Source organism: Oxyura jamaicensis, chromosome 1 (genome assembly GCF_011077185.1).
Source record: "Oxyura jamaicensis isolate SHBP4307 breed ruddy duck chromosome 1, BPBGC_Ojam_1.0, whole genome shotgun sequence".
Taxonomy (NCBI): domain Eukaryota; kingdom Metazoa; phylum Chordata; class Aves; order Anseriformes; family Anatidae; genus Oxyura; species Oxyura jamaicensis.
Window position 1 is genome coordinate 75,767,194 of NC_048893.1, and position 24,729 is coordinate 75,791,922.

The 24,729-nt window shown below is 40.4% G+C and overlaps 1 protein-coding gene across 13 annotated transcripts in view; it reads right to left on the minus strand.

Annotated features, from left to right (window-relative positions):
• SOX5 (SRY-box transcription factor 5) overlaps positions 1 to 24,729 on the minus strand; it is a 657,473-nt gene that overhangs the window by 158,696 nt on the left and 474,048 nt on the right. For 12 of the 13 annotated variants that reach the window (XM_035311618.1, XM_035311591.1, XM_035311614.1 and 9 more), the window contains one exon: positions 1,189 to 1,275. The exons of the other annotated variant lie outside the window; for it this stretch is intronic. In XM_035311618.1, the coding sequence (XP_035167509.1) occupies positions 1,189 to 1,275 (87 nt within the window). The remainder of the gene's footprint in view (positions 1 to 1,188; positions 1,276 to 24,729) is intronic. 13 annotated transcript variants of the gene reach the window in all.

Consider the following 24,729-nt stretch of genomic DNA (forward strand, 5'->3'; position numbering starts at 1 on the left):
TGTGTAGTCAGAGGAGTAGAGCAAATTAATGCTGGTGGCATATTTGTGAAAAGCTGGAAGGCACATATAACTACAATAACATCATCTTTGCACACCGACCCATGTATTAACCTCTCAGAGCATGTCATGTTGCAGTCTTTCCTGAATACTGCCCACCTCTTGCACAGAAGGTCCTTGAACCTGCCAGGCACAAGGTCTGGGAGCCTGTCTGAATGAGGATCTCTGTAGAGGGGACACCATTAGTAAGCAGACAAACCAAAAATAATGGAGAGGGATAAAATCTCATTTAAAAGCCTAAAAGAAGGGTTTAATTTTAATCTCATTCTACTTTCACATTTCCAAAACAACATTGGCTTTGATTTTTCTACTCCAGATGTACACTGATAGAAATGGGAGAAGGATCAGACTCCCTGCTTCTTTTCAGAATAATAATGACTGCTCTGAAAACTAAATTTTTTGCCACACAGGTATTTTGAGCTGGTTCTTCATCACAAGTGTTCAGGAAGAATGATTAAAAAATATTAAATTACATGAAAACAAACAACTACAGGTTCTCTAAAATGACCTCACATATATAAAATGGGGAAATATCTTGGCAAAGCAGAAGCTACTGCTGCTGGAGAGTGGTCAAATTTTGTCATTTTCCTTCTGGAGTACGGCTTTGAAAGAACATGCTTTAGTGCACAGATGTTGTACGCTGTCTTTTAAAATCTGCACTGGCTAATTTTGGTACCTAGAGATATCATTACACAAACTTTGCTCTTTTTTTATTTTCCCTCTACACATGGAAAAGTCAAAAAAAAATCTCCATCATCAAAATCTGTACTATCATTAAGAGGGACTTCTGATCACCCTCGGATTTCACAAGCTGAGTTCTGCTATACTCTGACACCACACATAAGCCTGTGTTTGATACATGAGTTGACTTTTTTTTCAGTCCAGGAACAAGATGCATCCTCTTATAATGCAGAATGGTATGTGCAACAACAGCTTTATATAAATTAATTCACTTAGGGCAATAGAACGTTTTATTTATTTACATTAACTACAGATGGAGAGCATACACTTCATTTAAGCCTCGAATTACCATGTTTCAAGGGGAGGGGAAGGAAGAGGAACAAACAAAGTTCCATAAAGCCCGTGATATAAGTATATTAATTCTCAGTTGTAGCACAGAAAGAGCGTTACCTTTTATTTCTCCAAAGTTCCCTGATCCCATGGCAAGAAGCTTGTCTTTCCAGTCCTTTGATAGTAGCTTTTCAATACTGGGAGTTTCTGAGTGAAGGGGGGGAAAAAAAAATGTAAGCAAATCAACATGACTCTCTCCACAATAAAACTCATTAAAAGTCTATCTGCTAAAAATAAGGCCAACCCTATTCTGGGCCACAGTTCGTAATGACTTCATCAACAAACTGATAATAGGGGAGGAAAAAAAAAAGAAAAAACAAACAAACAAACAAAAAAAAACAGGTGTTTTGTCACCTGCTGTTTCAAAACCATTAGCTTTTTCCTCTTGTGGAACAAAGCCATGGTAATTCCGTATGACAATGGGCACATATAAACCTGCAGTTCATTGTTTTTCAATTTGGTGAACAAGTTGCTGCTTATAATGGATGCCTGTCAATTTCTGGGTGTTAGTCTGCAGTCAAAAAATAATTATGTTGATAAAATGCAGAGTAAAAAGAGAGAGAGGGAGAGAGGCAGAGAGGGAGAGAGAGAGAGAGAAGCAAAGAATTAGCTCCTAAATCTGCTACGTGTAATTATATCCCTCTGAATGTTTACAATTACATCCACTTTATAATGTGTGTTTAAACATCGCGTGGTGGTAAGCATACTGTGGAAAGATTTTCCAGTAACACGCACATTATAAATAATAATAAAAAGTTGGGTATGAAAAAAGCTTTAAACGACTGCAAAATCCAGAGGGAGAAAAGGCACTGCTTAGAATGGAAACCCATTATTTGCTCATTTCAGATTCTATCACTTCCTTTAAAAGTAAAATAAAATAAAATATATTCGTTCGTTATTTTCAGCAGAAATGCAGCGAGTGTGTGGATGGCTCTGATATTTATGTCTATAACTCTTGTATTCTGACCTCTTTTTGTGTAGAATTTTAATGCATAAGTAAATATAAATGCTAATAAAATTCAGAGAACATTAAACTCAATTCCAAACAATGTAATTGTATATTCTTGTCAGCATTTAGATGGGTACACAATTACAATAGCTTTCAATCCCACGATTAGCACTGCATTCAGTTAGAAAATGGAGTGTACTAAAAGATAAGTGTCCCAGTATGCGCCATCTAAATAACAATACCCACACTTATTATCTGGATCTAAGACATATACGGCTATTCTCCACATTCCTGTTTATGTGTTATTTGTATTTGTTCAGGCATTTGTTTACCCCCTACCAGGAGCATAAAGGGAGTACATGTTAACTTATCAAAGGGACCGTCTGGCCTAGAGACCATACAGTTATTAGCAACTGGTTAATTTTCCCCACAGTAAAACCATTACGAGGAGCCTTCATTATCTCGTTTGGCTAATCCCGTCGACTTTCTTGAAGCCCCAACTCCGAGCTCTTCGGAAGAGGCGCTGCGAGACGCCGTGGGGAGGCTTCCAACTCTCTCCCTGCGCTCCCCGGCCGCGGCTGCGGCCCTTCGCCTTTTTTTTTTTTTTTTTTTCCCGCTTTATTTCCCGAATTTCTCCTCCACGAAGCCTCGGCGGCGGGGGGAGCGAGGAGCCCCGGCTCCCGCTCGGCAAGGCCGCCTCACGCACCGCGGGGGGACACCCGCCACCACCGCCCGCAGCCCTCCGCGCTCGGGCTTGCTTGGGGCGAGCGCCCGTGCCTCTCCCTGAACGCCCGTCCCTCTCCTCTGTGGGTCAAACGAGGCAGGAATGCGGCTACGGGACCCCCCCCTGCGGAGCCTGCGGGGACCACGTCGCACTTTTCAGCCTATTGTCACCGAAGCCCATGACAAAGCCTTTCCCCAGCGACTCGACAAAACGTGCACTGCGCCCGGCGGGGCCTGGCACGGCCGGGGCCGTCCCCGCAAACAGCGGCGAGGAGGCGAAGAGTAAGGGCCGAGGAGCGCCGAGGAGGTGCTCCGAGCTGATGCTCCATGCTGCGGGAGTGTGCGGGCTGTGTGGAAATGTGACGGCCCCGGGCGTAGAACAGGGCACGCTCACCTCATCGGCGTCTCCCCTGCTGAAGGGCTGCGTGTTAACTTCTAAATATTATACAGATCGCCTTTCCTTTCGCAAAAAAAAACGCGTAATCGTCTTTAATCGATGTACTAACTTATTTTCGAGCCCCTCTTGGTTTGAACCGCAATTTTCACTTAAGCACAATTTTGATAAAGAACCAGTAAATAATTGTCCTGCTAATACTTAAAAAGAACTTTAATTCTTAAAGACAATAGGTTCCCACCCCTCTAACTTCACAGAGCTGAAGAGCTGTATTAAATAACAGCTTGTTTAATTCTACTATACACCGTGTTAACATACTGTACTTGCATAAAATATGCTATTCACACACTCAACCTATCACATTTCAGTAACTGCTTGTGAAATACATTATGCACCATATCTTGGAAACAAACATTTACTATGTCATTTATGAACCCCATTAAAAAAAAAGATTTGAAATGTATACATCTTAAATAAAAATAACTGCTTAAAAGGTTACAACTGTAGAGCTTTCACAAATTACACAGAAATAAACCGAGATTTTGTTCAGCTTTTTTCAGGCTTCTTTGGGAAGATGATGGGCACAAATTACGAAAAGAAACACCGTACCTTGTTTGTGAAGCACTCCTCAGGATTCATTAGAAAGTCAATAAAACTTTTAAGGCCTGCACGTACACTGTGCAGTCTGAAATTGGAAAAGATGGTCTGCACACAAGAACTGTTGCTATTCCTAGTCCCTTCTCTAGCACTTGTTTTCCTCTTGGATTTATCAGAATGATTTTACCACATCTGAGTTACAGTGCTACGGATTTTGGACATGCATCAGGACAACTATGTATTATTACAATCTGTATTTGCATTCCAAACAGCTACAGACGGCATGCTCTGCCATTCTGCGTATCACAACTATTATCAAAGCCTCCTAATTCCATCTTTGAGAGGAGCCTAGGATTAGCCCCACTTCTCCATAGCCCCAGTTGAGCTAAGGAGACCCTCCATTACCTATTTGCAGCATGGGTCCTATGGCACGCAGTAAAACCATTCCCAGTTTATCCACAGCACAGTAAGAATACATCTACAAAAAGAGTTGTTCGCAGGTAGTTTGTGAACAGTAATTCATTAATGTTTGCGAAATATTTTAGTTCCAGAAAGACTATATAAAGTGGTAAGTGTTATTATAAAAGAGGATTATGGGTAGGGCACCAAAGAGAAAGACTGAGATGGAAAGAATAACAGGAGTCATTAAGGAAATGCTGGCGAAGAGGAGACTGGCTGTATTAATACAGATACAAATGAATCCACAGAAATGATTTCTGCTGTCTCTATTCAGCACGTTTATCAGTCATTAGCTCTTTTCTGGAGATATTTATGGCTCATCTTGCTTCTCTTGTTCTGTACTTGCCTGTGTGAATTGCACGTGCTTCATTGCACTGGTGCATACGGCAGGACCCCCCGCAGAACAAACAGCCCTCTGAGGAGAAAGAGCCAGGCATCATTGTGACCATGCATGGCCCCGCCACTCCTGCCCATGCCAAGTGCTCTTGGGGCTGACTCCCTGCCCCATGAAACCTGAAGGCTGATGCCAGCAGATTCTCACTTGGGCCTTTTCTGGGAAGCAGAGTAGTCCCCATTAACTACTCCCATTTGCACGTGTACGTGCACTTGCACATTTGTACATGTTGGGTATTGCATATAGATGCTGAAATGCTCTGACAGTACTGAAAAGAAAAAACACCTGAATAAATTAGCATACAGTCCTTTTTAAATCTAATTTTTTGGATGCTAACAAGCATACCACTGTCCTTTTCCTTCTGTATTTGAACTTTACACATGGCTTCATTCACTTATTTGCTTAAAAGGCGAAGTTTTCACAGGCTCTTCACAGGAAGGAGCAGTTTGTTTCCAGGAAGTGGCCTGCACTACAAAGCTGTAGTAGGAGTCACCGTTTCTAGCACTGTCTGGTAGACATGTGTTTCATTTAGTCTGCTTCCAGAAGTTGCATTATCTTTTCAGGCATCGATACTCCCCTTTGGGAGTGACTTAATCAGTTCAGTCAAGTGTACCCAAACCTGCCTGCCAAACTAGGCCCACAGCGCTACCTTCCCTTCAGGCCTAACCACTCTGGTAGCTCTCTTCAATCCATCCTCCAGGGTCACAGTCTTGGAAATCTACTTATAAAAGCTAAGGATGGTCTTCACTGCCAAATCCTTCCCTATTGCCTCTTTCTGCTCTTGCTGAGTATTTACTAAAAGGAAAACTCCAGTCTTTCAGTCTCATACAGCTGCCTGCTTCCAGAGAAAGGCAAGTTATTTCATCATGCTGTAACAGGGTACAAGATGGGGGCTGTTCACATGAGGCCCTTCCAGAAGAACCATATTTGAGGAGAAGAGAAGGCAGCAAATCTCTGGTATTATAAAGAAGGGACAACTACTACTGAAGGAAAGGAGGCTGACATAAGTCAACCACAAGTTAGAGGAACATTCTGAATACTGGAGCCTCCTGCTTGAATGGTGTCTGAGCTTGGGTGCGCTCCTAAGGAGGTGCCCCAAGTGCTCCCTCCTCCATAACTACTGTGAACAGTTCTTGTCCTGCGATGAAAGAGAAAGACTCCTTAAAACAAAGTAAAAGAAAGATGTTTGGCCTCAACACAGATGATGACATGATCTGTAGCAGGGTGGAGAGAAGCCAGGAGTTGCTCAATACCCAGCCAGACCACCAGACATTTCCTGCCAACATATGTCATTCCTAGAGGAAGGAATCACAGAATCACAGAATTTTCTAGGTTGGAAGAGACCTCAAGATCATCACGTCCAACCTCTGACCTAACACTAACAGTCCCCACTAAACCATATCCCTAAGCTCTACATCTAAACGTCTTTTAAAGACCTCCAGGGATGGTGACTCCACCACTTCCCTGGGCAGCCCGTTCCAGTGTCTAACAACCCTTTCGGTAAAGAAGTTCTTCCTAAGATCCAACCTAAAACTCCCCTGGCGCAACTTAAGCCCATTCCCCCTCGTCCTGTCACCAGGCACGTGGGAGAACAGACCAACCCCCACCTCGCTACAGCCTCCCCTCAGGTACCTGTAGAGAGCGATAAGGTCACCCCTGAGCCTCCTTTTCTCCAGGCTGAACAAGCCCAGCTCCCTCAGCCGCTCCTCCTAAGACTTGTTCTCCAGGCCCCTCACCAGCTTCGTCGCCCTTCTCTGGACTCGCTCGAGCACCTCCATGTCCTTCTTGTAGCGAGGGGCCCAAAACTGAACGCAGTACTTGAGGTACAGCCTCACCAGAGCCGAGTACAGGGGGATGATCACCTCCCTGGCCCTGCTGGCCACACTGTTTCTTATACAGGCCAGGATGCTGTTGGCCTTCTTGGCCACCTGAGCACACTGCTGGCTCATATTCAGCCGACTGTCAACCATCACTCCCAGGTCCTTCTCTGCCTGGCAGCTCTCCAACCACTCATCTCCCAGCCTGTAGCTCTGCTTGGGGTTATTGCGCCCCAGGTGCAGGACCCGGCACTTGGCCTTGTTGAACTTCATGCAGTTGACCTCGGCCCATCAGTCCAGCCTCTCCAGATCCTCCTGCAGAGCCTTCCTACCCTCGAGCAGATTGACACACACACCTAACTTGGTGTCATCTGCAAACTCACTGAGGGTGCACTCAATGGCCTCATCCAGATCATCAATGAAGATATTGAAGAGGACCGGCCCCAGCACCGAGCCCTGGGGAACGCCACTAGTGACCGGCCTCCAACTGGATTTGACTCCATTTACCACGACTCTTTGGGCCCGGCTATCCAGCCAGTTTCTAACCCAATGAAGCGTGCGCTAGTCCAAGCCAAGAGCAGCCAGTTTCCTGAGGAGAATGCTGTGGGAAACGGTGTCAAAAGCCTTGCTGAAGTCAAGGTAGACCACATCCACAGCCTTTCCCTCATCCACCCAGCGCGTCACTTGGTCATAGAAGGAGATCAGGTTGGTCAAGCAGGACCTGCCCTTCATAAACCCATGCTGACTGGGCCTGATCGCCTGCTTGCCCTGCAAGTGCTGCGTGATGACTCTCGAGATAATCTGCTCCATGAGCTTCCCTGGCACTGACGTCAAACTGACAGGCCTGTAGTTTCCCAGGTCAGTCCTCCAGCCCTTCTTGTAGATGGGCGTCACATTTGCTAGCAGAGGAGTATTTGGTCGGCATAAATGATCATGAATAAACTTTAGCATTGACTGATATACCCTCTGCTTCTGGCAAGCACCTTCCTTTATATTATGAAAGAGTTGGCAAATACCCTCCCATCCATCATTCACCCTTTTCTTCTGCTATGGTCATAAATATGTTACACCTGTTGGCCTCAATTCCGCCCACCATTTCTACAACCCTCACCTATCGGAGCGCCATCTCTCCGGGAATATGTTCTACACCACAATAAAACTCTGGTTTAAATCGGGAAACACGATTAAGGGCAGATTTCCACTCTTCCTTTAAAGGAATAGACAAACACATGCAGACACAAATTTCCTGTTTTTATGCACCCTTTTTAGTATAAAGGTCTTACCTATACAAAATAATAAACAATTTTCATAGCAAAGAAAATTAAGCATCGTTGTGAAGAAATAGTTGATATCAGCAGGTTACATGGACATACAGCATCTGCATATACATATGGTTCTCCATCAACAGAATCATGCTTTTAGGGAACTACACGCAGCTAGGCAAACCACTATGAATCATGAGCAGGCACAACACAGAATCTATTTAAATTTGGAAATCAAAAACCACACAACATACATTTTTCTCTTGCCTTCCAGGAAGCACCACAATTTCTTACTGGTCTAAAAGCATTTTGAACTTTTGGAGAATACAGTAGGAGACACTTCTATAAATGTAAATATTGTTCACATGTATGACTTAGATGCCACAACAGGAAAACAGTCTGACTGTAAAAATGGAACAACAACAACAAAAAAAACAAACAACAAACCAAACCAAAACAACAACAACAAAAATCCACCTCAGGTGTAGTAAGCAAGAATGTGGTGCTAGATAAAATATTAGCTGGAGCTTTGATGACTAGACAGAAAGAAGTATGTTGTTCGTTTCTTTGTTCATACACACAAAATGCTTTTTTGGTCTTTGGACACAAATTCAGAGAGCTGAATGAAATATTCAATTTTTAATGAGATATTATGAAGCTACGGCCAGCATATCATAGTATGACTCTTACTACACCACTCCATCACAACCACTGTGCAGAAAACAGCTGGGCTACATATGTCCATGGGTGGCTTCCAAACCTACTAAAAGCTCCCTTTGCTGGCAGGGATAGCCAGCCTTCCTGCTTTCAGAGTCTCAAGTCCCACCCCAGCCACATGTTAGTTCCATAGCATTTTATCTCAGAGGACAAAATCAACTTCTCTATCCACAGGTGAGCACAGTCACCTGCAGAGCACAATGACATCAGGTTATCACAGTATTCTTGTTGCACATACTTGAATGTTTTCCTGTATGCCTAATAATACCAGAGTTGTTTTCAAGTTGTTGGCTCTCTTTTGCAATATCAATCATGCTGCATTAATGAAGTATACACTATATGAATGATAAGACATTTTTATTGTGATTTTTTGGCACAAGGGTACTGCTTCTTGTGCTGAAGAAAAATAATTGACATTGCCAGAAAAGGTTCCATAGCACAACAAATAAATTATTCAATATTTTAAACCCAAATCAGCAATCTATGAATGCCACTAAAAGCATTATTTTACTCTATCTACAAATATACAAACAGTTGTTTTTTCCAACTGCTCACTGCATGCTGCCAGTCCTACCAGAAACTTACCTAAAAACACAAGTACATTTGTTTGGAAGGAAAGAGTTAGAGTACTCTTCAGATACACTATACTACCAGTTGTTGAATGAATTATCCCTTAGGATGTAAGCAAGGAGACAGCAAACCACAGCACAAGGCAGGAACACATGACTAAGCAGGGCAGGGGGAGGGCACGGGGACTTCTTAAGCTAGGTTTGTGGCCAAAACCAGCATCTCATTCAACTACACCCTCAGGAACAGTCAGACTATTGTCTGAAATTTTTATAGTTTCCATCACCTGAATGCACTGGTGGTTGTATTGTTAACTGTGTACTTTTCAGGCTGTGTCATTTCAACAAATGAGACACCTCACTCATTCACTTTGGGAGCAGTGTCACACTCTAGATATGACATAAAACACAAAGAAACCAAGTTTGTCGTGTAGTTATCATCCACCAGCCTTTCAGTCTCCCAGCAGCAGAGCCTACATTCATTTTGGAGTTACTTAGGCAACAGTTAAGATTGACTCAGCTTCCATCCTCCTTATTGGTATAAAGCTTTGTGACAGAGTTTGCTTTCAGAATGTGAAAAAAATCAAGTATTTCTTAAAATCAGTCGCTATAGACTCTTCTGGGGTGACAATATTTACGTCAATGACCCACCAAGCCCTTCTGGGGCTGCATACCTGACAAAAACACCTTTCATTAACAGGCTGTTGAGTCAGGGAACAAGCATGCATCCCCACTATCAACTCAGAACAACAAGGAATCCCAGCTCATTCAGTCCCTGCTACTCCCAGCACACTAACTTCTAGAGTACATACCTCATTGCCTTGCATAGCTTAGTGTCAACAGACCCTCTCAAGGCTACCAAGTGTACCTTCATTACCCCCTCCACAATGATAATCTGCGGTTGCAAACTGCTATATGGTAACAGCCACCTGTACCATTATTGTTGGAGTGGCATTTGTATTTGTGTGTCCGTGCAGCTGGGCAGTGGTGTGCTTCACATACACCTCCAAGAACCTGGCCTTCCACACCAAGCCTGGAGCTGCTGCTGATCATCTCAGGTTTGAATGGAGATGTGTCTGCATTACGGGATAGACATAAAATGACCACAGCTTAATTATTCTGCATAAACACTGAAACAGAGTAGTTTGTAGTCACTGCATTGTTACCCTCTACCAAAATCCTTGTCCTTGCAATGACAATAGCAGGATATAGCCAGTCCTCACAGTAGAGGATTCATTCAGCCTCTGCCTTCCCAGTCCTGCAGCAGAGCAACGGCATCCCCCAGAGAAGGGCACACCAAGGTGCTGCGAATGGTACCGGATACCATGCACAGAACAATGTCTCTTCTGTCAACAAGATTTGTTGGGACTCAGTGCTTTGGATTCCCAAAGGCGTTCAGGAGCATAAATCTCATTCTGGAAAGGAATTAGGCTCCTGACTGCCTTTGGAGATCCAGGCCAGTGAGCTGGCCGAAAGAGCTGATCGTGAACACATTCTGCCAACTGCGGCATTTCACTGGCAGAACTTTTGCTTGGAACATCCTTTGCAGCATACACAATCTTTAGAATGATCCCAGCTCCCCGCTACACCATCTTCTTCACCCCTAATTAAATTAACAGACAAGAGGGAAACAAGTTATTTAACACTACCAAACTTACAAATAAATAAATAAAAGCCCCCCACGCACTTTCCTAACATAAAAAAATAAATAAAAAATCAGAGTAACTCACATTCAAACATCTGAACAGCAACATTTTCCTTTTTCATTGATGTTAAAATTACACCAGTGGGAATCCTTAGGAAAAGAAGGGCAACAGTAAAATAAAATAAAAATATTCTCCTGTGGGTGAAAAAATAGAATTTTGCCTTAATATGTGTCTTCAAACTTTCTAATACTTCTTTTATTCCAGGCATCTCTAAATGAAAGAAGGAATTAATTTTTGCAGGAATGGTCCACCCAGCAAAAAACCCGTGTCAGTTGACAGAAGGAGGCACTATACCAAGCCTGAACTTCACTGAAATTCTGAAACCACAAAGATGTTTTAATATTTCCAGAAACTATTTCAAGAGCAACAACGTAAAAACAGAGACATCTGGAATTAAATGCCATTGACTTTCACATCAGTTTTATTTTTCTGTCTCACTTAGACAGAGATGCTCCACTGAAAATCATATTCCCCTGAAATGTATTTTTGTATTAGAGCTACCAACAGAGTCAGTTTCTAATTAAAGAGCCATAATATATTGTTAGTATCAACAGAGGGCAGTGGTTTTTGTCTGCTAATTTTTTACATCTTCCACACATTCCAAATGATCAAGAAAGCTAAAAAAAAAAAAAAGTGTTCACTGAGATGACTATACACCTACTTTTTATAGGTATTTACAGTTATCATTAAAGATGTTCTAGTTTATCCTTTGACAGAAATTTTCTCTTCTCTTCTCTCTTCTCAACAAATAAAACTCTCAACCCTCCCAACACTAAAACAAAACCCCAATGTAGCCAAAAAGCATATAATCTAAATAATTGTAAAACATAAATTGAGAACTACAGTGTTTGGCTAGAATTTCCAGGAAATCCTTCTGAAGTTCAACTACTCCACTGCAAATACTGAATGAAATTTAACAGCAACGATGTCACACTGCTGCAAAGTTACTATAGCATTTTTGACCTGAAAATCTCAAAGTGACTTTTTAAAAGTGGAAAAAAATGCAACCTGAAGTGCTTGTTATTTCCCCAAAAACAACAAAAGCAAAGGCTATAAGCGATGAAGCTAAGGAGACCATTTTCTAAACAGTCTATCTTTCAGCCACAGCCATTATTTCCTATCACCAAAATGTATGCAACTTTGGCCCCTAGATTATCAACTGTAAAGGGAGCTGTTGGTATTTGGGGCTTATTACTTCTGGGTCTTTCTTACATGTCACCTTTATTCTGACAAAGAATATCCTTATTTGCCAACACAAGAGAGCAATAATAAAAATAAAACTGAAATGAGTGATCTGATCAAAAAGCCACAACTTCTGCCATTGAGGCTTGGTTTGGGGCTTTTTTTGTTGTTGTTGTTGCTGTTTACTATAACTGCTCTCAGCAAACAGCATGCACAGATCAGGCCCTGTTGCCTGACATTCCTGGAGGCTTTTGGCTCCTGCTCTCGCTGAGCCTTGCCACCAGCCCTTGGGGAAGACTTCTGCTGTGGGGCAAAGAGGCTGGAGAGCAGGGAACGGAGGAGGCCTCACCTCTGAACCTAAGTCATGAAATGTCCTCCTGCAGCTGCACCAACATACATGTTAGTGAACTGATCACTGGTTTCCACCCTCCTCCCCCTGCCTCTTTTTTTCTGTTGTTCCCCCCCCCCCCCTTTTTTTTTTTGACAGCTGTCTTCCTATCTTCCCAACAGGTGCTATTAGGCCCTGAACAATGGCTAAGGCTTTTAAGCCACTGCTGTTGACAAGTGAAAGGGAACAACAAATGGCTTGGTAGTGCTCTTCTCCCTGGGTCACTCAACCAATGGTAATAGTTATTATTTTTATTTATTAGCTCTGCAGCACTGTCCTCCATTGCACCTCCCCAACCTCCCCTTTCTGTGACAGCAAGGAGCTTTTTAACTTTTAATAAAAATGGGCGAGTGCTTAGCTCCTGAGCTAGCTCTTTCCGTAAAGTGCACAGCTAATGAATGTTGTCCATTTAGACCTGGATAATTTATGATGTCAGCGGAGTGGAGGTGGGGAGGGGTGAATCGAGATATGACCATTAGTTAAACGGCAAGAAGTGACAGCGAGAGTAAGAGGATGCACACGTTGGACTCAGGAAGAGCTCACCCCACACCCCAACTATTTGCTTTTGTAGGATAACTACAAGGCTAGGCAATAAATAAGACATTCCCTCTTTTCAGGTTAACATAATTTTTCGTCACCATTCTTACCATTTCACCAACTATACTATAATTCTCTTTAGAGAACAATGGCATATGGAAGAAAAGTTAATTTTCTCTTAAATGAAAGTGACCCATTTAAACACTGCACTTGGACCTTTTATTACTAGGAGAAAAAAAGTGCCAAAATGTCGTGACTCATTAGTAAACTTTCTGTAACAGGTAAGCTTTATGAAATGCAAACCTTGTAATACCTATGTACAAGAAAAACAGGAAATATGAAGGCAAATCAGGCAACTCCATATCCAAACATAATCAGTAAAAGAGCAAGTAAGTTACCTGAAGCACAAATATGCTTGAAAATTCAAAATACAATGCTAAGAAACATCAAAATATTGACATATGGAGCTGATAGGTTTAGAGTCACATGTTATTGATCAAACTGAGGTAAAAGCATATGCAACTTCTGATCTATTTATTTAAATTTTAAGTTGAAATAATTCTGCAGTGAAAAGGCTATAGTCATCAGATTGGCTGTGTACTTCCTAGAGTAAATGCAGACTATTATAATTGAACCTAATGATAATACTGAAAGAACCATAAAATATTAATTTGGCATTTTAATAAAACCATTGAAAGGATTTAAAAAATTGAAAATAGAAAACTGAAAAGGATATCCCCCCCAAACAACCAAGAAAGCATACATTATTAGGCTCAGATTTCTGTTCTCTTTAAAAATATGACAGACTGTTTTACCACTGGAAGTGAGAATTAAAGCACATACGCCTGATGCTAAACAACTACACATCCTGAACTCCTCTTGCACAACATATGTGAAAACAAAATCTCAATCATCGATTGCCAGATGCCAGAAAGATAAGAACAATAATAATAATTTAAAAATAAAATAAAATAAAAATGTGTACACTGTAAGCTAGAGCTTCTGAAGTGCAGGTAGTTTCATAGTAAATCAGAGTGCTTATTGTGATGTAAATGATACTTGCATGGAATCATTATGCCAAATTAAGTAGAAATTATTAAAGCTAATGTCATCTTTGGACTTGCTTAAAATAATCTTCAAAGATTTGCACACGGGCTTCTCCACCAAAGTACAGCATTCCATCTGCCTCGACAACTTGTTCTGTTTGTTCTCACTTGTCTCCATTCATGGATTTTTTGGGCTCTGTTATTTTCACTGTAAATAGGGAGAGGAAATACATTGGGTTTTCTTTTGATCTAGCATTTTTCTTCCTGAGTTAGGGAATAACATCAAGATACATGGGTGATTCAACCATGTAACGGTTCTGACAGGTTATCCCCAAATAAGTGAACAGAAATTCGAGAAACTCTATTATGCATAGCTCTCTAACATAATAGCTCTAGACAAGGGGAAAGGAAAGTCAGAAAGAAAGAGAGAAAAGTCAAAGAGGAACAAAAAAAAAAAGAAAAAAAAAAGACAAAAAAGATACAGAGAACAAGGAAAGAACAAGACTAAGAAAATGGACTCTCTTGTCAACAACCAAAATGCACTTATATTACACAATGCACTGAAGGAGCAGGAGAGTCAGTGCAATGCTACAGGCACTTGCTAAGAGCACTGGAAATGGTCACAAACTCTGCCTTCCCCCACTGCCCAGCCATCCAAGAGTTAACTGCAGCAGTCTAGGCAAACATGAGACTGAAGAGGCAAAGAGCAGTAACATGAGCTTCTGCTGTCAGTAAAGACAAAAAAGATTTAGATTCAAGCATAAACTATGTCTTCAAATGATTGCCACCATTCTAAAGGAAAAACAAACAAACAAACAAACCAAAAAAAAAAATTCTTTTTTGATCAGGGAGGAATCTTACGCATACCCTGCAGCTGAACTTTTTCAGACTATTTCAGAAAACATAAGACTACCTTCATCTACCTCAGAATGTTACAACGTCCTCTGTCTAGTTCCACAAGAAAGATACCTACATTCAGTACATTTTCATGAATCGCCAAGGACCAGTAAGGTGGATACAGGGCAGGAACAGAATACCTTCCCAAGAATTAGGGCCTTTCACTGTGCAGCTCTTTACACAGTGATAACAATCAAGAGGCACTACATTAATCCTAGCACAAAGAATACAGACCCCAGAAATATAGTCAATGTCAGCATTTCCACTGGTGAAGGGCAGTTACTTTAAAACAAGAAATAGCCCTTTTATCTCTGTGCTGCAAACTGCATCTTCCACCTATAGTTAGCCTTTTCTCATTTTGTCCTTGTTGCTGTCGGAACTAGTTTGGTCCATCAAGTAACGAGAGGTGTAGGTACACTCATCCTTACATATCTCTCAAACTGTTTGAGACCTGCCCCTAGGTAGTGCTTGGGATGACTGAAACAAGGTCTTTCTCATAAACAAAACCATTTTCTTCTGCAATTCCAAAGCATTCGCCTGTATCATTCCACAAGGTCATTTAAGAGGAGGCTTAAAGTGAACTGAAGCAGGATGAAGAAGTTGTTCTGAAGACGAAAGAACCATTTTGAAGGGACTACCTTTCCTGCCACATCGGCAGTTCAGGATCACATTCACTCTTTGCTTTTGGGGTGTGAGGATGACAGACATCATATTTCTGCTCTAAATAAGTGAAAGCTGCACGTTGTTTTAACATACAGAAATCTGGTACCACTGCTGTTCATATCTGTATTCTCTTGTCTTTCTGCTTTCCATAGCTAGGAAGGAATCAAAGCGTAGTCTGAGAAGCTCTGACTGGTACAGAAGGCAGCAAATCACCCAGGCTAACAACATGGGTCTTTATGAAGCTACATTTCAAACCTCTGCATTTTATCTCCCAAGACTCTGGTCTCTTATTCAAAACCCTCAGAAAGATCATACCTACCTATCCAAGAACAAACAAACAAAAAAACAACTTCCCTCTGACTATGATCTCAAGCATTAATTAGGCTATAACTGAATAAAGGGCCAGGACACAGAAACTAACACATGGTGTGAGAATTAGTAAGACAAATCTTTACGAGGAGCTGGACTTATACTTAGGAATGTGTTCTTGCAAGCCCTACAACCAGTTCTCCTGACAATAAAAGTGTGTATTTTTGGGGAGTGATAGCTCCTTCAAATAAAGACTGAATCTGTAAATGAAGAGCATATTGGACCAAAGAACAGATCCGGGCAGCTTGACTGCTGGGATTCCTGAGTCTACTTTCTCATTTCTTTTATCTTTGTGGGGTAACATGGAGCTTTAATTCAAACAAACTCCAAGTCCCTAAGAAATTCAGCTAAATTTTAATGCTTGCAATGAAATAACTTCGGAGAACTGGTGTTCTGTGTGAAAAAAAAAAAAAAAAGAATCTTAGTACACTAGCAACTGTAGCTCAATTTTACCATTCACCCATCTGAAATATGTTAATGAACTGTTTGAATAAGAGCATTATCAAACTGTTATACAGAATCATACCTTTTGTGATTTAATGTTGTGGCTAACTTTGACCTCTTACATGCGGTACCTACCTCTCTTGCCGACACAGTGCTCAACAATATGCAGTTCACAAACAAATTTATTTCATATCTAGTAAGAGATGCTTCAAAAGAGAACCACGGACAAGTCTGCTTTTATCAACCTTAAGATAAAAATGAACTATTTTCTCTTAAAACCTGTCTCTCTCTGAAAGGGATGGCGAAGTCTTTGCACAAACATATATTAAATGTTTTTGTGGCCTGCAGGTATGAAAGAGAGTCATACCAAATATATGTGAATATGCCAAGCACAGAAAAGGACACAGAGTCAGTATGAAAAGTGGGGTGGGGAAACAGAGGGATGTGGGGCTCCTGTGGAGCGAGGCAACGACAAGGGCAAATTCCCAGATTGCTTGAGAACAGGGGGTCTGGGAAGGTGGAGTGTGGAGGAATTGCAGAATGGTGTAACACGGAATTTAATAGATCAGAAAGGGCTGAATAGGATAACAGGCCCATTGTTCAAAAAGTTCTCTTTTGTGACCAGGCTTTAAGAAAATGCCAGAGCAACAAATGACTTAATCCTGGGGGGATGCTATGGTGTAAATGAAAGCCGTCTATACCTTGAAAGCCAATAGAATAAATTTCTGTATCGCATAACCACACTGATGACTGCAGCTTTCGGCAAAGTCTTAAGAGTTGCAATTGGCAAAAACCACACAACCATGACCTCCCATCTCCCTCTTTCCCTCTTCAACAGCATTTTCCAATGTACTCAGGGCTGGTGGTGATGGTCGTGGAATAAGCCACATGAATGACAAATAGACATTGTCAAACGCCATGTAAAATACAATGGTTACAGGGAAGAACTGAAAAGAAAGGAAGAATTATTCTGTGCTGGCTTTCCTTCTCAGCTATGTTCTAACCACTAAACTAAACTTAGAGCCTCCCAGTTCTGTGAACACAACCATTTAGCACTACACCACCGATTTCCACAGCTTCCCACTCCTTTGCTAAAGGAATGAAAGTGCCTTAATAGACCCTTGGTATAAAATAGAGGCTAACTTTCCAAGTCCCTCACAGAGCATCATACGTCTTTGGGAAACTTTCCCATTTGCTTATGTATTTCTTGAGCCCTACTATAGCAGATGATGGAACCAGAGGTTCCCATCTAATTCCCATTGCATCAAAGAGAGTATCTTTCCAGTTATTTCAACACAACCTGAATCAGGACTCCAGAAAGGCAGTCTAACTAAAAAAGTAAAGGTCACATTATAGGACATAATATAGAACATGTTATGCCTATGAGAGGGTAAGTAGTGGAAAATGGAACAGTGATAAAAATGCCACTATCAGCTTTTGCGTTATATATAACAGAAGAACCAGGATTTTATTTATTATATGGCCAGGGATTACGGAAAATTTTAAATGACTGTTTTTCACAGAAAGGTATAAATAACCATTTCTCAATCAACTAAAATATTTCTTCATGGAAACAATAAATTCTTATTTGGAAAAGATAAAAAATAAAAACTTTATCTCATTATAGCTCATGCAGAGAAGTAAAATGGAGAAATGTAATGCAACAATCCCCAAATCAAACCTTTCCCAGATTTTTCTGAAATTTCGCCTCTAAATGTTCCAATTCCTACTATAGTTAGATGGAACCTATTAATAGCTTCTAAATTTGGCAACAGGAATTCTTCAGTTCTCAGAGAATCTTGTGAATTAATTTCAATTCTAAAACTTCAAACAACAACAAAAATAATATTTTGCTTTCCAAGACTTCAGAGTTGAAGAGGTGTAGCTCAGCTGTGATTTGTGGTTTACTAGGTAGGCAGTGTGTTATACTTTTATCCCCTCTTCCCTCTCCCATTTACCTTTCACTAGAGAAAAAAAAAAAAAAAAAAAAAAGGAGCACGGTAGGTGTGCATTGCTAGAGAGCTCTGCACAAAAGCTAGGCTTCTGCAAAGCCTTGATCTGAGCTTAACTGAAACATGTGTTTCCATATATATATTTCAGATACTTTTTGTAAGTTTAAAGCATGTAAAAGCAGCTATTACAACTATGAACACATCTAACTTGTAGAAAATAAAGGAATAAAAAGTTTCCTCCATCCTATTTAAATCACATTTGGGTAGTTCTCTGTGGGGCTACTACAGAGTCCTTTAAGTCCACTAGTATCTTAGCTATATTAAATTAATGAGGCATCTCAAGCATTCGTTCTTCTACACCCTCTGTAGACTTTCCAGTCAGACACCTAGAGTTCACCAAACTGCAAACATTGACCTAAGGGAGACATCAGTGCATTATCATTGCATACAATATTGCATTGTAATGTAAAACATAGATAATATTTGGGGGATTAAGAAGATGAGGTGCATGTTGAGTGGGTTTTGCAATGTCAATAGGGATAGGCTTCAATGGACTCAGTGCATTGGATGCCTGACCACTAAGCCATTCCAGTTTCAACACCAAGACACAATGCTGCATCTTTCATATAAACACCCAAAACACCCACATTCCAGGGTCCCCTACCACAACATGTACATTACTTAAATTAAGGCTGAGCTACATTAACTATGGTTATAAAAAGTATATATATATTTCTATAATGCCAATTTTCCTCCATAGTTACAACTCTTCGCTCCCAAAGCTGTGTTTATAATGAGATGGTGTGGCGTATTTTCCATTAAAAGCCTCGGCAGGAGTTTGTGCAGTTTTTCTCATGTATTGCAAGTTCAATACTCTTTCTGCATTTGCTTCACAATAACCAGTCCATTTCCAAGTGATTAATTTTCTATTCTAAAACAATGCATTCCTTTCCCCTCTCATTTTGCGGTGTTTTTTTTTTTTTTTTTTTTTCCTTTCTTTTCTTACCAAAAGAAAAAAATTCTTTTTCAATGACATCATGGTATAAAAATTTCAAAGCAGGTTTTAGCGGGAGATACGCAGATTACTTTGAAAAGTTACCCTCATAAATAACAACAAAGTTCTGAATTATCAAGGCTGTAACTCAGTCAAGAGGTGCTGTAACCATTTATATTATATGACCTCAGCAGAACCTCTTGATTGAATTGCAGCCTTTCATTAAATCGGGCACTCTGTATTATTTTCTCTGAACTAGAGTAAATCAGAATGGCAAAGAGATTAGCCCACAAGCCCATCTCTTTGTGATCCAGAGACATATATTTTTTAACCATTACTTCAATGTTATTTCATAACTTTAAAAGATTGTGCATAATCAACAATTCCCTTCCCTCTGAGGTGATGTAGCTTGATGACATGACAAAAATAATACCGTGTAACCTAGGTGCATTAAAAAACTATAGTGCTTAAAAAGAAACAAGATACCACTGCTGAAAGCTGAGAAAACTGGGGGGAAAAGGGAAAAGAGAAGCTGTAGATTCATAGCACTGCAGATTGATTCACAAAAAGCTGGAAACCAGAAGGGACCATTAGCTCATCTAGGCTCATCTTCTATATATATTACTGAATATTCATTATTTCATCAACCAAAATCAAACCTTCTTCTGATTTATTTCTAACTACCATTTTACTAGAAGAGAAACAGCTGGTCTCTGAGTCAGGACATTCCATAAATATCTCCCTGCCTCTACGGGGAAGCTATGCGCGTGGAGGGGACAGGGGTACTCGCAGCGCTTCCCCTGCTCATCTCCAGCTGGCTCACACAACACTGCCTCCATGGCACAAGAAGCAACCTCCACACCAGCCGCACTCATGCAAGCTGTGGCGGCAGCATCGGTGGTTTTGCACTTTTTGATGGTGTGGGTCCAGGTAGAAGTCCCCGTGCTTGGCTGCATGGCCACCGCAGCGGGCTGACGGGGACCCCTTCACCAGCACAGGTTTCCCAGAGGCGTGCAGGGGTGAGTGCTGTGGTGTGGAGCAGTAGAGCGTTGTTCTGGGTGCACTGTTTGTGCTATTTAAGATGGTCCCGCTTTCTCCGCAGCTTGCATCGCACGCTGGAGAAACATGGTGCTTTCCTTATCTAGCTGCAGGTTTTCACAGCACACTTTGGTTTCCCTTATTGCTTGGACTTTGCCTCCTTTTCACAGCCCCTACATTTAACTCAGTAAGAGAAAAGCTACAGTAAGTCCCTTTTCCTATTTTCTTATATTTGTGTAGCTGTTAGACATTTTGCAAAGCAGGGGAGTACCAGCCAGCCTTTTGCAACAAAAGGGCTACTGTCACTGCGCCAGTCCCAGACATGGTGGAAACCAGCCCACAGGAAAAGGCCTGGCTCCAGTGCTAGGCCCCGGCCGAGCACAGTCACTGCATTCACTCAAATTGGCAACAGGTCTCAGTGTTCCTGGCTTTGAGCTGTGAACAAGGGTCGGGATTGAATAACCAATTATACAACCGCTGACTGAGTTTATCCAAGGTTTGCAAACTGCTATAATAGCCCAGTATTCACTGGCTGTTTTATCCTTTTCCAGATATAGTGTCATATCTCCCCTTGTGCTCCATTTACATGTCACTTTATTACATACATCCATTAAAAAGGTTAATACAATGTCACAGTCAATGCCTAAATGTTGCCATTCAGTATCCTTGCCCTGCTCCCCAGAACATTTCATACAGGCTCCTTTCTGTCCCCTTCCCCGTCCCTCTGGCACACATGTGCACACACATGCGCACGCGCTTCCCTGCTGCAAGTAAAATCCACTCGCCACTAAGAACACCCAGCAGCATGCACACAACACGGTAGCCAAAGGCCAAAGGAGTAAAAGCGGTGTGATCCCTCAAGTTGCCAGTCACAGAGAACATATTGTTCTGTTAGTGATGGGGATAACCTCTAAAACTGTGGAAGTACACATAATTTCTTAAAATCATAGACACTGCTGAGATCCCCTGAATCACCTGCCTCTCTTAAATGATAGTGGAAGTTTACTCGCTAAAAAGTCTTTTGAATAGCTTCTCTTACTTTTGGATAAATGCTAAGCATACCAAAAGTGGTTCATTTCTGACTTTTAATGCTTCCCAACTTGACCCCACCTATAACCCAGACGCGTAGGAGGTTGGAAAAGACTGAAAAAAAATAGAACCAAAACCCCCTACATCTTCCTGTGAATGACTGATGCAGATCTTGCTTAAAGCTTCTTTTGTAAAAGACTATTTTCTCAGATCAAATTGATCATCTCTGTATTGAAGTCCATTTCTGAAAACAGCAAGAAAAGAAAATTACTTGAAATCTTCAGTGGGTTCACTTTTTGAGATAAAGGGATTCCTGTTACTTTTTTCATTTCTCTTCCTTACCACCCTATTAACACGAAGCGGTATGAGAAACCAAAGACAAACTTTTACCTTTTGATTTTATACTATACAGCATAGGAAAGCTGTTTGGTTCAGAGTGAAGGCACTTTATCAGTGGTCAGACTGCACCTCCATGCACACAGTCTTCTGAAGGGCTGTACAATAGCAGCATGAATGACTGCTGTTTACCTACACAATGATATCACCCAGATACCCAGAGAAAGGTACAACTTCTTAAGCTGAGCAGTATGGCAGGGGATCTCTGATGGTACCACAGTGAAGCTACATTTATTTTATGAATCACAATTTGATCCCTGATCATAAAAGCTGATTTTCATTTGACAATATGTCTCCTTTTCTTTTTCTTTTTTTTTTTTTTTTTTTTTCAGTTAGGGTAGTTTAGATAAAATACTTTAACCTTGACACATAAAACTTGAGGATATTTTTTATTCTCCCTCACTTTCCTGGAACTTAAGACTTTGTCTTTTGGTCCTGACCAGTAGACCAAAACACAACAAAAAAAATCTATTTTTCTGGCACATCTGACCATGTAGGTCAAGGGACACGGGAGACATTTTAAAAAAGGTTATAAATAAATATGTAGATTCCACAAAAGCAGAGTATCACAGTCAAGAAAGAGTGTACAAGGACAAGAATATCATCTAAACATCACCTCATCATCATCATGTGAAATTTGACTGCAGTAATGGAATATGGAAGATTGTTCCCCAATATGTCCCACTTCAAAAGAACACAAATGATCCTATTCACCTACATAATACACTAGTCACAGAGGGAACAAACCCATTCAGTCATTAATCTGGGTAAGACTTTCAAAATGTTTTGGTATGCTTTTTTTTTAAAAAAAAAATCGCAGATGTTTTAGATAACATATATTTATCTTCTGACTAAGGGCAAAGACTCCTAACACCTGACACTTATACAGAACATTGAATCTGATGGCACCAAACTACGATACATGGAGCTTAAATGATCTTATTTCCTTATTCCTCAGTCTGGGAAAAGTTAGGAATATGTGAAGCACTGAGATGCACCAGTAGGTGAGAATGGTAAGGGACTGCAAGACGAAATTGTAGAGCACAGAGGAATATTTAGTATCCTCTTTCTGTGAACCTAACCACAGGCCTGCCATAGTAAATGGAGAGACAGCCCAACTTCACATCATTTCTTTGACTCTCAATAAAAGATGAAAATCTTGAAGAAGGCTCTGTTACTCAATTTAGGATTTTCAACAATAAATTTATAGCCAAAAAACTATTTCCAATGAATCACTATCTAAAGTTCTTTTATTCTTTTTTTTTTTTTTTTTTTTTTTTTAATGTCATGCCTTCTGAAACATGCACAATGCAACTGCCCACTTTTGCATCATAAAAGATCTGTAGGCACCACATTGTTCAGCTATCAGTAATAGACTCTTGATTGATTTGGACTCTGAATGACAGAGTAGCAGCAAATTATAAAAAAAAAAAAAAAAAAAAAGAGAGAGAGAGACTGGAGAAAAACCCTCCCATCAATTTACTCCTAAACCAATTATCTACAAGCTATGTACACCATGAAATTCTATTGGAAGCAAATTATAGTAGCACTATTTATGAAAGCTATGGTAAATTATTATCCAAAAATGTGAATTACTTCTGAATAGAAGAGAGGAATACAAGAATTCTTTTGGGAAGTGGAAAAGCTGGTATTTTTCCTTCTGTTTCCTTCTCTCACCTAATTGTTCTAAAAAAAATGAGGCTAAATTTTCTTACTACAGTTTATTTCAACTTCATAACCTGACTTTTGTACTAATTTAACTAAGCCTGATTCAGGGAGCTTCAGAATTACTTAAGGAAGAACGACTCAGCTGAGTAGCTTTGGAAAAGGACAATCTCTGGACCCTGACTTCTTTTTCCTGGTCATTCAAGCATAAAAAGGAGAAAATGGGTCTTGAATTTCTATGAAAAAAAAACAAAACAACAAAACAGGACATGACACACCTTGGCAGGTTTACAGGAGTTCACACAAGGATGCAAAACTGCATCATATCTGAACAAAGACTTGCAGAAAGGAATGCTGTTATATTTATTATTTATTTATTTTTATCTGTCAGGAAGTTTTGTAAGGGAAAATTCCCACTTATCATCCCTTTTTATTCAAAAATTAGTATCTTGCAAGTATCTGTAGCTCTGGTCATACAGGAGGACATACTACTTCATGAGAAATCTTTGCCTCAAGCATTACTTAGCAATGCTAGGGTCTCACACATCAAAAGTCTATGGCTCTACAAAGTATCCTGTGCAAAGTACAAAGTATCCAAAGCAGCCTTTGGAAACTGATACTTCCTGAAAGATGGTGAGCCTTTCAAATAAAACCATCCTATTGCTGATTTATGGAGCGGTGTTTCCATTTCAGTGTTAGATGGCTTCTTGCAAACACTTCTGGTAAGTGTAACTGCAAAGAAAGTGTAACTTAGTACAATACTTTTGTCTCAAACCTAAAAGAGACCCCTTGAACTACAAACTATTCAGATTTCAGGAATTTGAACACTAATCTACAAATGTTACTAGTCCAGTCTGTCCCACAGCCCAGAGACCCTGAAACAAGGGGAAACACTGTACTGAATAATCAAAGTACTTTGTTATGACATTATTCTTTTTATTAACATTTATTATTTTTACTTCCTTCTAAGTTTAGACTGGTCAGTTCCAACCTCCTCATCACTTCCAAAACTTATTTCTTGTGATCACACTAATAATTTTCAATAATAAAAAAGGGAGATATTAGTAATATTTAACTATTCAATCCTTGACAGGGAAAAAAAATAAAAAAATAAAGAAGAGTTTGATTTTCTGACTCCTTGAAATGGATTCTTAGGGAAACAAAATAAATTGTACTATTAGAAAAAAATGTATCTTATGGAAATCATTTTTATGGTCACTCTGGAGTTCTTCTATTTATAATTTGTGCTTTTTGGTATTCATGCTACTTCCCTGCCCTCTTCAAAAGAGAACTACAAAAAAGCAAATGTTAGGGATTTTTTTCCCCGTCAATTCTGATAGCTAGATGCACTAATGCATGACAGCACACTTTTATTTCTATTACAGTTAACTTCTTAGCCTAGCGTTTGCAAGAAGTA